This window comes from Carassius gibelio, chromosome B21 (genome assembly GCF_023724105.1).
Source record: "Carassius gibelio isolate Cgi1373 ecotype wild population from Czech Republic chromosome B21, carGib1.2-hapl.c, whole genome shotgun sequence".
In the NCBI taxonomy this organism is placed as follows: domain Eukaryota; kingdom Metazoa; phylum Chordata; class Actinopteri; order Cypriniformes; family Cyprinidae; genus Carassius; species Carassius gibelio.
This window is the reverse complement of record NC_068416.1, coordinates 23,724,592-23,740,120: the sequence shown is the minus strand read 5'-3', so window position 1 is coordinate 23,740,120 and position 15,529 is coordinate 23,724,592. Positions and strand designations below refer to the sequence as shown.

Below are 15,529 nucleotides of genomic sequence, written 5' to 3'. Positions count from 1 at the left end.
AGAAAATTAGCAGGGGCACAAGGCAGGAAAATGACGGAAAGAAGAGGAGCAGAAAAAAGGGCAATATAGAGGTAAGAATCAAAAGTTAATCACTGAGTAGACCGTACACACAGCTTCAATGGGCTAAATCTAAAATATCTTAAACTGTGTTCTGAAGATGAACGGAGGTCTCACGGGTTTGGAACGACATGAGTGTGAGTCATTAATGACATAATTTTCATTTTTTGGGTGAACTAACCCATTAACTGACAACACTGACACTGTGGAATATTATTGCGTGAGGTAACTGCTTATTTAATTCTACTTTATTTTCTTTGAAATCAGAATCAGAATGAGCTTTATTGCCAGGTATGTTTACACATACGAGGAATTTGTTTTCCTCGTATGAATAAATGTACGTTTCTGCAATGTTTTAATTTCAGTGACATTACTGCTTGCTTTTAATTCAGCAAAGTGCACTAAATGTCATTTGAAAGAGACCATGACTGGGAATCTAGCATTCATGTATTAAAATAATTTTAGTTTAAGTATGCCATTTTCCACTGTATGAATGAAATGGAAATGAAAAAGGTATGCCTATAAGATTAATTAGCAAGCTTAAATAACAAATAAATTACAATAGGTAGTGTTTATGCTTTTGCCTTTGTTGTCTGACTATTTAAAGCATTGCATATTTCTCATATTTCTCTTTGTTGTTATAAGTACTTGTCACTGTAGGCACAGTCGTGGGTTGCATTTCTCTGTTTGGGTGTACATCTCATGTCTGGTCTCTTAACCATTTCAATCAGAAAATAAATACAAATATAGCTTTTTTCTTTTGAACTTTTCTGTCTTTTTTAATTTCTCATTTAATATTTTTTGCGTTATTCTTCATTTGTGTATTTATTATCACAATTTCTATTTACAGCTTATGTTTATACTTATTGGTGTGTTTTGTTATGTTATGTTATATTATCATAAAGTTTAGAAAAATCTGCATTTTCTGAATTTTATAATGGGGAGGGAGCTAAAATCTTGTCTAAAGCTAGTTAAACAGGCTTTTAGACACAGATGATATTTTGAGGGGAACACTGAACATTTGCTAAACTAGATCATTAGAGAACAGTGTGAATTTACTAAAGCAGCAGAAAGTCAACAAAGCAACATATTTTGATATGAAACATGCTCATACTATTAATCAAAGCAGGCTAGACTTTTAATAGTGATATATATTCATTAAAACAAAAGAAGAATTAATTTTGTAAATTATTGTGTTAACAGTTTTACATTTAGCAGATTTTTTTTTTTTGATCAAAACTAAGCAATTTAATCTTACACAAATTCAGTTGCTCATGTTTCATGAGGCACATTTTGTCCCCACAAAAGCAGAAAATGTTTAACCAAAGGAATGTTAACATTTAGCAGCCGAAAGATAACATTGTGAGGTCTTATGTGGGTTAAGCTTCATGGATTGTGTTGATGATACACTTTGTCATAGTTTCTACAAACAACATATGACTCACTTATACAATCCACATGTGATCCAAGGAACTTAATTATTAATAGGAAAATTATGATCCAGCAGACAAACTTTCAAAGCAAATAAAATATTTATTCAGAAGAGCCTGTGCCTTTAGGGGTAAAGTGCGTAAACCTGTTATCAGCTGCATTTCCTTGTAAGAGGTACAAAAACATCTGATAAACAATGTGTGAATGAAGATCCAGAAAAACAATGACTGACTGGAAATTCTATAGAATTTAACTTTTGAGATAATGAAGTTAACGGTTGAATAAAGGTACAGTACAGTTGAGTTTAGAAAATGAATCTGCATGACTTAAGAAAAATATCATTCCAACATTTGCATCACAGACAAGCATAGTTAGACTTAATAATGGCTATATAATACAATTATGTACAAAAACAAGTCATTGTGGATAACAGGCAAAAACAAAAATCAGTTTTGAAAAAAAAGAAAGATATTAAAAATAGAACCAAATCTGCCTAAAAGATCATATATATATATATATATATATATATATATATATATATATATATATATATATATATATATATATATATATATATATATATACCCATACCCATTAAATTCACATGAAATATTTCACAAAGCCCATCTGAACAATATTAAATGTAAAAACTGAATGTTCTGCCATGGACTACTTTGGCTTCACAACCCTGAGTTTCAAATTAAATGTGACAGAAACAAAGACTCTTCTGTTCAAACTCCTCCTTCAGCTTTGGGGTTTACAAAGGTCCCTGAAGGTAAATGTCTTCAATAACTCTTCAATCTGCTCTCAGACAGTTTCAGCCTCATCCAATGGAGAACACAGATCATGCATAGAAAATAAATTGTGTATATATATTCCACATAGAAATACATCAGCTCACTTCCATCATGGTCCATGTCCATCTGCTCTCATCAGTTGCTGCTATCTGTGTTGCCTGTGCTGGAAGTATAGGTCTTGGTCGTTTTGGAATACTTCAATGAGGTGAACGAGGCCCTCATCCTATTCACCGTTCGACTGCTACGGCACAGTAGCGTGTTCTTGACGTGCTCCCTGAACTCATCCGAGACGTAATAGTAGATGAAAGGGTCCAAGCAGCTGTTGAGACTGGCCAGGCTCAGTGTCATGATGTAGAAACCATAGCCATTATTATTGACCTGGTTATTTCGCAGGAGAGCGTAATGCACAACCAACATCACGTTACTTGGGATGAAGCAGACCAAGAACGTTAAGAGCACCGTAAGGATGAGAACCACAGCTCGGTGGCGGCTTTTTCCAGTATTCCCTTCGACTGTGTGATTCCCAAGTGAGCGAAGGAGAAGAATATAAGCTGCAATGATGACCAACAGTGGGATGAAAAAGACAAGACCCGCCATCACCATAAAATAATAATAAGGCAGCTGAACATCCAGGAACACATTGCCAGATAGAAAGTTCTCCTTACGGATAAGACTGACGTCGTGGCAGGTGGTGATGTTGAGTTCTGAGAGTTCAACAGTTTGCTTGTACAGGTACAAAGGTGTAGTACTGACACAAATGAAGATCCAGATACAAACAGATATGATGATAGCAAACTTGTTGTTTTTTCTTTGCTGGGAGAGCGGGTGAGAGCAGACCCAGTACCGCTGGATGCTCAGACAAGTGATGAAGAGGATGGAGCAGTACATGTTGCCGTAGAAGAAACCCACAAAAACTTTGCACATCCCTTCACCAAAAGTCCAGTTATTTCCTTTCAAATGGTACACGATCTTAAGAGGCGTCCAGATGACAAACATCAGGTCAGCCAGTGCTAGGTTGGCCATGTAAATGGTACCAGGGTGAATTTTCTTTGACCTGAACAGCAAGACATATAATGCCATCGCGTTGGTTGGCAGCCCCACAGACAAAACAATCATGTAAATAACTGGCAGGAAGATAGTTGTGAGACTGCTCTGTAGTGTATTTTTAGTGATCTCATCAATGAATAATTTGCCTTCATCCTCCACGACACCCAAACTTCGTCCTCCGGGTATAACTGGAACAAAACACATCGATTGTGAATCTGTGAATTATAAATGACTGAATAACAAACAACTGTAGGCCTACATTTAAAAAAACAAATACCTAAGCTTCAAAATCTGTTAGAAAATAAAAACTAATTAAAGCGACTAACCTTCTTTATCCTCCGATGCAAAAGTTAGCCATACACATGCAAAAATAAAAACGATGCTATAACTTGCAGACACAGCCATAATTCGCGTTTTTCAAACTTCTCGGTATTTCCCAAAGTAAAAAAAGTCCGAATCTTGGAGCGGTGAAAGAGGTCTGTTGTTCCTCTAACTGAAATGTTCTTGGTCTATTTAAAAGAATAAAGGACACACCTTCTGAGAGCGAGGTGTCTCCTTTACCTGCAGGTCCTCACACGCTCGACGCGCCCCGATGGTGGGATCCTGCTGCTGCGCGTCAATTTCGAGCTCTGACCGAAATCAACGTGATCTGAGCGTGGGAGGACAGCAGTGTTGCCAAACCCCTCCCTCAGAAAATATTTACAACCATCCTCAAAAGTCTAAGTTTTTCACAAAAAGTCGCCAAATATGAAACCAGTAAAGTAAATACATGTAAATTTGGTAAAAGGAAAGGAAAGTATATATATATTATATATATATATACACACACACACACACACACACACACACTTTGCAAATGATGACAATATAATAATATAGCAAGAGATGAAGTGTAGCAAAATCAGGATGGAAGTGCTTGTGATCAGCAAGCACATCAGACGTGATGGAAAAAACGCATAATGTTGTGAATTTGTTTTATGTTTCACCAAAGTGCATCCATGTGCTTCTCAAATACAACAAGTCAATACATATTATGATTCTCCAAAAACAAAAACTTTATTCATACAAACTTATTTCAGTCTTCACGCTATTACTACAAAGTAAGTGCCAATGCTGCATCCCAGCACACATGATACGATGATGCACTGTCTCTCTCAGTCTCTGGCTGACATGAATGTGCATGATTTGTGGTATAACTTTTGTGTCCGTGGTTAAAATTAGATGTTGATGCATCGAGTAGTTGGTGCCCTCATGTAACCAATGCAATTGTGGTGTGCGTCATGGGCAGGCATGGTGTACTGGTGTGTTCGCTGCACAGAATCATGGGCATGATTGAGAGCAAACATGAGAGGTCATGGGCCTACAGCAGGGGGAGACCAAGTAAAAACAATAAAAATCTCCAAAAAAGTGCTAGTTTTATTCATATAAAGTTAAAATAAAGAAGGCGCAGCTATGAGAAAGTAGCTACATTTGGTGACAAAGTCCCAGATTGGCAACACTGGAGGACAGTCCAATGCTTAACATCACCCTTTTAATGACAATAGCTACTGCTATTTAAAGGCTATTTACCTGCCATTTTTTAAAGCAAGTCAGACTCTTGCCAAATGTACTCTTTCTTTTAATTTGTAATTTCATCAAAATGACATTACACAATCGCTTCCCTGTTCTCAGACCACAACATACAGTGTTGTAGTGTACTTACACTAAAACTAAAATGATAAAAAAAAATCACTTAATATAACCTGATAAAAAAAACAACAACAACAACAACAACAAAAACCTTGGGGTAAAATTAGACTATAATATTGAACTAGAATATGTTTAAGAATCCTAAAACTGAAAATAATAGTAAAGCATTTGGAAATCTTAAAACTTAAACTTAAATTAATAACAGCTGGAAATATGAAAACAAATTGAATCAAAATATCAATAAATAGGCCTACTAGAGTATATAAATAATACTAAAATAACTCGGTGGACAGCTCAGAACATGTACCCTACAGTGCCCTGAGGCTAATTGAAAATAAAAATACACAACCATTTCGCTAAGGTTGGATAACTGTCTGTAATTCTTCAACACCATCAGATAAAAATGTTTATAAATTTAAATAAGGCTTTACCCTGAAGGTCCTATTTTCATATTTCGCCTACAATGCTTTCAACAAGGCACACAGGCTCTGGTGGGATTTGTAGTTTTGCATAATTTTAAGCATATTTTCTTATCAACCACTCTTCAACCAATTTTTGCAATCAAAAATAGTTGATTGCTACACAAACGTTTGTTCTTTTCAGTGAAGAGTAATTTAAAAAAGGAAAATGAACTGTAAAAGCTGCGTGCGTGTCAATCAACTGCAAAGCAATTTTATGATTTGGCTAGTTAAATAAAAAGTTGCCTCCTGGACTTTAGTCATGTTCTACCTGCTCTCGGTCTAGAAAACAAGGCCACATAAACACAGTGAATCATAAGGCAGACATGGACAAGAGACAAATTTATTGAAAAAAAAAAAAAAACCTATTAATGTGCTTTGAAACTAAGTGTGGCATGGGAGTGCAAAAATAAATCAGCATTAAAAGAGTATGCATAAAAATGGGAGTAACATTCCAGCATTATGCTTTAGAACATCTAAAATGAGGTTAATGTTTGCTGGTTATGCATTCACACATCTAAAATTGGTCACTGGTGTGATTCACATAGCATTTCACATTCTTTTAGAGACACTTGTACATGCATTTATGCTAACAGGAATAAATTAAAAATGTTTTCTGTAACAGGTGCTTAAAATATATTGCAGTTTTAGTTATTCTAGTCAACTTCTACCGAACCGGAGTCCATTTAAAAGGGCATTCTGAGAAATACCACTAAACCAAACAGACAGTGAGACAACCTGTAACTAATGACTTAATGGCAACACAATAATAACAACTCTTCAACATTTCCACAGTGTCCATTTCAAACAGAAGGCCAATTTGTAGTTCGAAGGAGTGAGAACTTTTAGGATGTCCTTTTAAGGTCTTAAGATCTTCAAATATGGATGTAATTCCAATATTTAACAAGATAAATAAAAAGAGCATTTATGTGAGATTATGAAAAAAAAGATGTTTAATCATTGACTGAATTACATGTTAAATGTCACAAAGTATAAATCAGTGCATGTTTCAGAAAATTGCCCGTACAACATTTAATAATAAAATAACAAGAGCTTATACAGTTTTCAAGAGGTATTGTAGAGCATCAGAGCATTGGACAGATTTGTTAAACAGTTCTCAGTAGGAACTGCTCTGCGTGTTTCCGGACTCTGATGTGTAGTTCCTGCTTTTCTTTGAATACTTCAGTGCGCTGAAAGAAACCCGCATCCTCTGCGCGGTGCGTTCACTGCGGCAAAGTAACGTGTTCCTTACATGTTCTCTGAACTCATCTGAAACAAAATAATATATGAATGGATCGGCGCAGCTGTTGAGGCTGGCCAGACATAGCGTTGAGAGATAGAAGCCGTAACCGCTGTCCTGTACTCCCATAGAAAGCAGGGAGTAATGCACCATCACCATGATGTTACTCGGGGTGAAACACACTAGGAACATCACCAGCACCGTGACGATGAGGACGACAGCCTTCCTTCGCTTCTGAACGATGTCGGCGTCCGTCATCGAGCTCTTCAGGGCACGTAGCATCTGCACGTAGGTTACTATACATACTATGCAGGGAATTAAGAATCCGACAACTCCCATAATCAGGAAATAGATAGAAGGGTAGCGTGACTGACTGGGGCGAGTTACGTCATGGCAGGTAACAATATTCATGTTGGTGACCTTCACAGTCTGGTCGTATAAATAAAGAGGCACGGTAATGACCCACACAACCAGCCACACACACACAGCAACAACAGTTGCCAATTTGTTGTTCCTTTTCTGCTGGGAAAGAGGATGTATGATGGCCCAGTACCTCTGGACACTAATACACGCAATGAAAGCAGTCGAACAGTACATGTTCCCATAGAAAAAGGCAACCAGGACTTTGCACAGGGCTTCTCCGTAGATCCAGTGATTTCCGTTAAAATGGTAAGCGATCTTTAGGGGAATCCAGATTACGAACAGCAGGTCGGCCAGTGCGAGGTTGGCCATGAAAATGGATGAGGGATGTTTCTTCTTTGTCCTGAAGAGAAACACCCAGATGGCCATAGCGTTGGTTGGCAAGCCCACACTGAAGACGATGATGTACAGCACTGGGAAGAAGATCTGCGTGAGCTTGCTGTCCAGTACAGCAACAGCAGTGGATGTCACGGACACTCCATGCTCCGTTTCAACACCAGTAAAGCCTCTGTCCTGGATAGAACCTGCAGACACATAGACAGACAGATCTGTGATACCATCAATTTTCATTTGCTGACGACAGTTGGATAATGGGGTTTTTTAAATTATGAGTACAATAAAGCTTGTGGTAAACATTAAGTAGACGAATCTAAAACACAAACTGCACACACTCACACAGAGAGTAAATTTTCTGAAGCAGTAACATTTATTTTCAAAAATGTATATTTGAAAAAAGTAACTAGATGAGACAGTTTGGATTGCGAATATATGCAAATTACGTTGTAGAACAAAACATCAACATATCAAGTAGTGTCTACTCTATTGAAAACCCCAAATGTTGAATATTAAAATGATATTAACGTTGGCTGCAAGATACAGAAAAGTTCACCCTAGACATTTCTCAATACTTGTTTTTCTTTGGACTGAATAAAGTCTATGCTTCACATAGATAGATAGACTGCACCGTTTAACAGGAAGATTCATCTACGCCCTTATTTTTTTTTTCTTGATGATAAATCTTAGCCTGAAAGGTGATTTGATTCAGTGATAAGATGTTAGACGGTTGCCTTGAATGTGAGAACATGATGGCATGTCACTTCTCATCCAGTGTGCATCATATCTGAAATTAGTGGTTTACCATTGGGTTTAGGTTTTCTGAATAAATTCTACTGAAAGTTGAGTCACTGTATAATTTAACCGTAGGCATGTTGCTTCATTACAGTTTATCGGATAAAACATACAAGACTGGGTTTTTTTTATTTATTTTTTTTCCTTTATTATGACAGGACAGATCATAACTGTGGGGAAGTGAAGTGGGAGAAAGATCGGGAAAGGTCCCTCAGTCGGGATTTGAACACAGAACATGCTTAGCACAACTCTACTGTGCTAGAAATACACGCAGTCACAGTATCATGAGGAAAATTGGACCACATTTGCCACATTAAACTTGTGGTTATGTAAATTACAACTTCTACCTCTATTCAGCTACAGGGCCATCCTTTGGCATGAACATCGAATTTAATTTATTCAAATTCTGAATTGTTAATATAGCTTAGAAAGGGCACAAAGAGCGCTCCCATTAGAACAACTAAAATATGTCACTCATCTTAGTTCATTGCAATCATACACAGTTCCCTTACAATTAAAATGAAGGAAAATTAAATCTATTCATGATAAATGGACAGATAGACAGATAGATTCAGTTTAGACAGACAAACATACTTTACTCCATATGCATCACTACAGTGCTTTAATGTTTCATACTAGATATAAACGAATCATTACAAACTTGTGTCTAGTACAGAGAACTTGCATTCTGATGCAGATGCCAGATATGTAATCTGTCTGTGGCTTATAGGGCCCATTGGTGGTAAAGGAACAGATATGCCTTTAAGATCCATGCTACTCTAACTCATCGCAAAGACTATACATAGCAGCAAAACATGCATTACAAAACTCAGGCTTTGTGTTATCCAAATATGGGCACATACTTGATAGTTGAGGCAACTATAAACAATGTGAAATCAATCTACTCACAGCATACTTATACACACACTGGTTACCCAAATATAATACATTTTTACATACTAAAACAAACTGCTTTGTAGGCCTATACACCACAGCAGCAGCCCATACGGAAGTGACATACACATTTAGTTTATTTAATAGATTACTAGAGCTCCATTAATATGTCAAATCGATTTAGGTCAAAGAAGCACTAAAATAATATGAGAAAACGAGGTTAATTTTCAAATGATACTTTTTTTTTCAGACAAACATCAAAAAGTAAACCACAATAACTATGATAAAGATACATTTGTATAAACATTTAAAATCCAATTAAAAAAAAGTGTCATATATGGAAGCCTTGAGATTAGACACTTCTCTTTAAATATAAACAAGAAAAAACATTCTTACTTTGACTAGACAGGTTGACGTTGATTAAGGTAAGCAAAGCGGAAATCCAGATATATCGGTTCGCCATTATTCCTGCGAAATTACTGCGAAATTAATGCGAAATGAACGGGAACGACTGTGTTTATTTAAGTGTGAACTGTTTCCGTCATGGATATAAATAAAAATCAGCTCTTTATAGTCAGGAGCTGGAGCTCACCGTCCATCAAAGGCATGTGACCTTAATGTTACCTGGTCCACGCCCTTCCGAAAAGCCGTGCCTGGTCACACGTTTACGTTTAATAAGGACAGTTCATGTAAACATGTGAAACAAGCAAACACATTGCATTTTGATTAGTCACTCTTCATATTTCTTAAGTAACGGGACTACGTGCTCTATTAAGCGCTGTATACGCCTCTTAATTTATTGTGAAGATATCACTCCGCTATAACATTTGTGACTCGTGTTTCGCACCAGAGCGCGAAAAAGTTAAAAAATAATATCCTTCCGCAATGTCAGGTGCTGACTGGCAATACGTTCATTCACTCAGCTTGACATCTCACTCAGCAGAGAAGCTACACAGAAAGATGACAATTCCAGCGAATTAGTGATTTGTTTACAAGACATAGTATGTTGGTTATGGTGCTTGGTTTTTTATACAGTCTATGGTTTAACACATTTTAGAATAAACACTACCACCTGAAGGACTGCTTTATCACAGCTTCTGTGTGTTTCTTTTATCACAGCTTCTGTTTGTGAAATAAGTGGTAAATATTGTAGAATATATATTGTTTTTATAAGATTGTGAAGCAATTTACAGCGTTAAAATAATAAAGTTAAAACTAAAATTAAAAATAAGTAGATTAAAATAATAGACTACGTTAAACAACAGATTTGTCTACCGTAAATTTTACGGTTTATTTACTTTGGGTAGACACATGGATAAACACCGCCACCTAGAGGATTGTTTTAAAGTACAGCTATGTAGAGCTATAAGTGAAATCAATGATCAAATGGCTTCAGTCAAATTGAAATTCAGGTTTTATTTATTCATAAATAGAGAGACAGGGACATATATAGATAGATAGATAGATAGATAGATAGATAGATAGATAGATAGATAGATAGATAGATAGATAGATAGATCTGTTTACATATAAAGTATTACAACAATGACTGATTATTCTACATTTGCCTAAAACAGTAGTATAGTTACAATCTCTGTTTCACACGTTCACTTATTAGAGAGTAGACGAATAAATACAATTTCTGCAGATTGAGTATTAACTAATGAAACCCCTGAAGGCAGAGCAAACTGCACTTAATAAAAGTGTCTGCCAAATGCAATTATTTTAAAGTGATATCTCATTTTTATTTAGGCCATTTATTTGTTTTACTCTCTTTGCCTTGCTGCCCCAAATCACAGAGCGGATCTGACGAGCCATAGTAATACAGCAGAGGGTCCAGAAAAACACTTGTGCTTCCCAAACACAGTCAGTCTTTACTCATTTTCAAGAAACATCTAAAGACTCATCTTTTTCGACAGCACTTTACCAACTAATACTAGCACTTTTCCTTTTCTTGTCCTTTCATTATAAAAAAACTATAAAAAAAAAAAAAAAAGCATCTGCTAAATGATTAAATGTAAATGTAAAGCAGGTGACTCCCAGAGGATGAAAAATATAGTTTTTTTTCAGAGAGTATTGTCTTTTCAGCCATTTACAAGAATGGAGTGGAACATTGTTTTATACTTCAGGTAGTTCTGCAAAACATATTAAAGTATGCACAACTCATGGAAAACTTAATGGACATACTGTAAATGATAGCACTTTTGTTAACAATACACATTACTCAATGCATTTCAGGGTCTTGCGGCCTGAAGCATTGCACTCTTCTGACCATACATTGATGCATGTGGTTAGGACACAAATCTCCACAGAATGTGTAAGAGCTCAAGTGATTTTGCCTGTAATGAGCAGATCTGGAAATTTGATGCTACTGTAATAACTGTTTCTTGTTGAAGCCATTGATGTTTGGTCAACTTGATTTCACCAAGTACAACATGTTCCTGGATCAACATCCTTGTTATTCCTGGAACAACATTCCAATCAACCAATCACAATAGAGATAACTTTTCAGAAAATATCTGTTTTAAGCTTACAATCAGGGTTCAGTGCTTCTTCACCCTTGTTAATCAGCTCTAATTTCCCACTGATTTGAGGAAAAAACTATGGGTAGGGTTAGGTTTAAGGATAGGGATTGGGTAAAGTCGATATTTTTGGACAATAATGTTGATCAAGGATCATCAGAAGATGTTGATCCAGGAACATGTCTTACTTTGCAAAATCAGTGTCATTCTAGAACACCCTGAAGTGACGTGGATGTTCATAGTATCTGCATGTGTACCAATACCAACAGCAAGAAATTAGTCTGTTTCAATCAAAGGTTTACTAATAATATTACTATTAAAAATAAGTAAAAAAGAGAGAAAACAAATACAGCCTGTCATGCTTTGACTGTGACACTAAGAAAAGTGTGGTGAAGATATAATTTATTAATGCTTATCAAATTGGGATGAGGAAATGTCTCAGGAGTCAAACTCATGTAGAAACGGGATCAACTTTTACAGCTTTATTATAATTAATGACGAAAGAATCAATAAGACATGTGTACAATCAATGATCAAACAGCTTCAGTCAAATGCTATTACAGGTTTAATTACTTATTATTTTCTTAATTAAGATAAATAAAATGTTATGCATTATGAAAAACATTGTCTGAGACCTTTTCCGACACAATACAATAGCTACACATTGTTAATAGTGTGCATACAGAGACAATGAAATCCTAAAATGTATTAAGTGTTGGTTATAACAAGTAGATAATGATATTGTGGTTAACTTGTTAAGCAAAAAAGAATACAGCTCAGAGAGATATACTCATTTTTGCTCTCTTTTTTGCTTTAATGCACCAAAACAAAGAGCGGATTTGCTTTCTGCATTGAGACGAGCCATAGTAGTACAGCAGAGGATCCAGAAAAACACTTGCGCTCCCCAAGCACACAGCCAGCAGGTAAGCTGCATATGATGAATCTTCTTTGCGGTAGTCTCCAATAGCTAAACGAACACAGTGGTGCAACAAGATGCCATTTGTTGGCGCAAAGCACACCACAAACTCAATCAGCACAGCTATAGCCATAGTCACAGCTCTCCTTCGGTTGTCTGAAGATGAAGAGGACGTTGTTAAGCGATCAGATTTTGCACTAAGTGCATATATGAGGGTGGAGTAGCTCACCAAGGTGACGATCAGAGGCAAGAAGAAATAGAGGCAGGAAAGGATGGAGAACAAATACACATAAAACACTACAGTAGGGTCATTTTGGCGTAGTACGTCATGGCAGGTGATGCCCACATCATTTATCTTGAATGTTTGTCTCACTAAGAGAAGCGGCACCGTACCAGCGAGTGCCAGCAGCCAGACCAACACACACACACATGTGGCTTTTCTTGTGCTCCTCCAGGTCAGAGAGGCGACGGGATACACCACGGCCAGCAGCCTGTCCACACTCATGCACATCATCAGCAGTATGGAGCAGTACATGTAGCAGTAGTAAGCTGCACTGAGCACACGACACGCCGCCTCACCGAACACCCAATCTGAAGCGTTCAGCTGGTAGTGGATCTTCAGAGGCAGCAGCAGGGTGAAGAGCAGATCCACACACGCCAGATGAGACATGTAGATCACAGCTGGTTTCTTCTCTCGAATCCTACATGTGAATGCTACGAAGGCCAAAGTGTTCAGGGGCAAACTAATGAGGATGATGATGATGTAGAATGAGGGCATGATGCGTGTGACCAGCAGGCCTTTGAGGAAGTCAACAGACTTGTCTGAGATGTTTAATGTGTCAGATGGTTGAGACGTCACATAAGTGCCTAAAAACCCTTCAATTAGGCATTCAGGATCTACTACCAGACAAAAATAAAATCAGCTTTAGCACATGAACTACTACATATGTTGAATGAAATGATATTACCAGTATTTCCATCAAAGTGTTTCTATATTATGAAATGGCAATTTTTATATATGAATTCATACAAATGTAACATAGTTATGAATTGTCATGAGAATGGCCATGCAGTGTGCCGCATATTACTCTTACCTACTGAAGAATTGTTCAGAGTAATTATTGTACAGTTATAAGTTTCAGAAAGCAGAACAAAGTCAGAATCTGTAATCAACACAAAAGACTGTTAAAGCCCTCATAATACCATCAGACAATAATTTTAAGAACTTGAACACATTTGCAAAAAAGACTTTGACGGACATTATTTAATACTAAAAGAATTTGTGTTTTGTGAGCAATACTTCCTTCAATACCAACAAGTGAAAGTGACGTGACATACAGCCAAGTATGGTGACCCATACTCATAATTCATGCTCTGCTTTTAACCCTTCCAAAGTGTGTGTGTGTACACACACACACACACACACACACAGAGCACCCATTTATGCTGCGGCACCCAGGGAGCAGTTGGGGGTTCGGTGCCTTGCTCAAGGGTCTCTAACCATTAGGCCACGACTTCCCCACGACAAAATTCATCAAGTCAAAAACAAAAACAAACAAACAACAAAACTGAAGATAACAGTTAGTCTCGTAATAATAAAAAAATGTATACATTTGGTTATACATTATAAAAAAATCTGATGAATACATTTATAAAATGATTTCTATCACCTATCAAATTATTTCTATAACTCTATTATATACAGCATGGAGTTGTTATTGCTAACTAACAAGACAATTCAAACTGTTAAAAATGTGTTTTTTTAACATTGAAATAAATCTGAAGTAAAATATAAAAATTAGATGAAAATGTGAACTTGAAAACTAACTTAAATTAATTTGAAGTACTACAATGAATAAACTAGAATAAAAAATAAATTATAGCAACATAAAAACTAAACCCAATAAAAAGCACCATAATTACTAAAATGTAAAATTAATACTGAAAACATTATTACATTCTATAATAGTATACTGTTTAAATGATTTTAATTAACACTTCATGTCACATCAGCAAAACATAACTGACAAAATCTTGGAAATTTTAAAATATATTTAAATGTTTCAAGATTGATCTGAAGTACTTACCATTGCCTGCAGTGCATGTGTGCAGAACGATAATTAAAAGCAAGACCATTTTCACTCCCATGATTTCTGATCAGCTGGCAATTTCCTACTCTATTAAATGTAGATTACAACAGTCTACAATGGTAAAATCTGAAAACCCTAGAAGAAGACACAGCTGCTCAGTGTTGTGCTTGATTTCTGAGTGTGAAAATGATGATATCATTGGAAACTTCAACCTCAATCGAATGAAATTATTAGGAGATAAATTATAAATGATGGTGGATGCTTGGGTGTGACTCCTGAAGGTCTCTATTATGGCGAGTGGAATGTGACTTTTACGTGTGAGAAGGGTATGTCGCCTCAACAGACGCGTTATAAGTACGTCGCCTCAGCAGATGTGTGCAACAAAAATAAATAATTAATTTTGTTGATACAGTAAGCACATCTCTGCATTACACTTACCATCTAAATAATACATCATCATCATCAGAGGTGTAATTTTACCAAGTATTAAACAGTTATCAAATGAAAGAGATCATGTTTATCTATAATCCAGTAATGTAAGTTAACCTTTTAACTGTCACCCCCATTTTTGAACATAGACGTGAAAGTAAACTATTCACACTTAAATTGTTATAATTCATAAACGCTTTTGAATACAGACCAAAGGTTGGTCACTTTTTAAAGAAGACCATCTGCAGATTATTGCAGAAGTGAAATCATTTAAAAAAATGAAAGCATAAAAAAGTTATAGAAGTTTACATTTACTGTAAATACATTTATTATTTTATTATTAGTATATTTTATATAAAATAAATATTTTATAAAATATGTTTTAATCCAAAATTGCTATAAAATTAAAGC

At 36.1% G+C, this 15,529-nt stretch overlaps 3 protein-coding genes across 4 annotated transcripts; all 3 read right to left on the bottom strand.

Moving 5' to 3' along the window:
* Window positions 1-1,570: 1,570 nt before the first annotated feature.
* Window positions 1,571-3,939, bottom strand: LOC127985379 (proteinase-activated receptor 2-like). Its single transcript, XM_052587377.1, has 2 exons — window positions 3,659-3,939; window positions 1,571-3,520 (listed from the first exon to the last, which is right to left on the bottom strand). Exons 1-2 carry the CDS (start codon window positions 3,735-3,737, stop codon window positions 2,421-2,423), a joined length of 1,179 nt encoding a protein of 392 aa, XP_052443337.1. The 5' UTR covers window positions 3,738-3,939; the 3' UTR covers window positions 1,571-2,420.
* Window positions 3,940-6,414: 2,475 nt separating this feature from the next.
* f2rl1.1 (coagulation factor II (thrombin) receptor-like 1, tandem duplicate 1) lies at window positions 6,415-9,923 on the bottom strand. 2 transcript variants are annotated; one of them, XM_052587350.1, is made up of 3 exons: window positions 9,754-9,923; window positions 9,558-9,629; window positions 6,415-7,663 (listed from the first exon to the last, which is right to left on the bottom strand). In XM_052587350.1, exons 1-3 carry the CDS (start codon window positions 9,767-9,769, stop codon window positions 6,597-6,599), a joined length of 1,155 nt encoding a protein of 384 aa, XP_052443310.1. In that variant the 5' UTR covers window positions 9,770-9,923; the 3' UTR covers window positions 6,415-6,596. The 2 variants fall into 2 exon arrangements, with proteins under 2 accessions (XP_052443310.1, XP_052443311.1); XM_052587351.1 differs by having other exon boundaries at window positions 9,558-9,640; window positions 9,754-9,907.
* A 2,536-nt stretch (window positions 9,924-12,459) lies between these two features.
* Window positions 12,460-14,747, bottom strand: LOC127985624 (proteinase-activated receptor 1-like). Its single transcript, XM_052587655.1, has 2 exons — window positions 14,687-14,747; window positions 12,460-13,499 (listed from the first exon to the last, which is right to left on the bottom strand). The coding sequence occupies exons 1-2, from the start codon at window positions 14,745-14,747 to the stop codon at window positions 12,460-12,462; spliced, it is 1,101 nt and encodes a 366-aa protein (XP_052443615.1).
* Window positions 14,748-15,529: the final 782 nt, after the last annotated feature.

Coding starts and splice junctions, on each gene's coding strand:
- LOC127985624 (XM_052587655.1), bottom strand. CDS start 14,747: ATGGGAGTGAAAATGGTCTTGCTTTTAATTATCGTTCTGCACACATGC. Junction 13,500..14,686: donor CACATGCACTGCAGGCAATG/GTAAGTACTTCA, acceptor TTTGTCTGGTAG/TAGATCCTGAATGCCTAATT.
- f2rl1.1 (XM_052587350.1), bottom strand. Junction 7,664..9,557: donor CGTCAACCTGTCTAGTCAAA/GTAAGAATGTTT, acceptor ATGTGTCTGCAG/GTTCTATCCAGGACAGAGGC.
- LOC127985379 (XM_052587377.1), bottom strand. CDS start 3,737: ATGGCTGTGTCTGCAAGTTATAGCATCGTTTTTATTTTTGCATGTGTA. Junction 3,521..3,658: donor TGCATCGGAGGATAAAGAAG/GTTAGTCGCTTT, acceptor GTTTTGTTCCAG/TTATACCCGGAGGACGAAGT.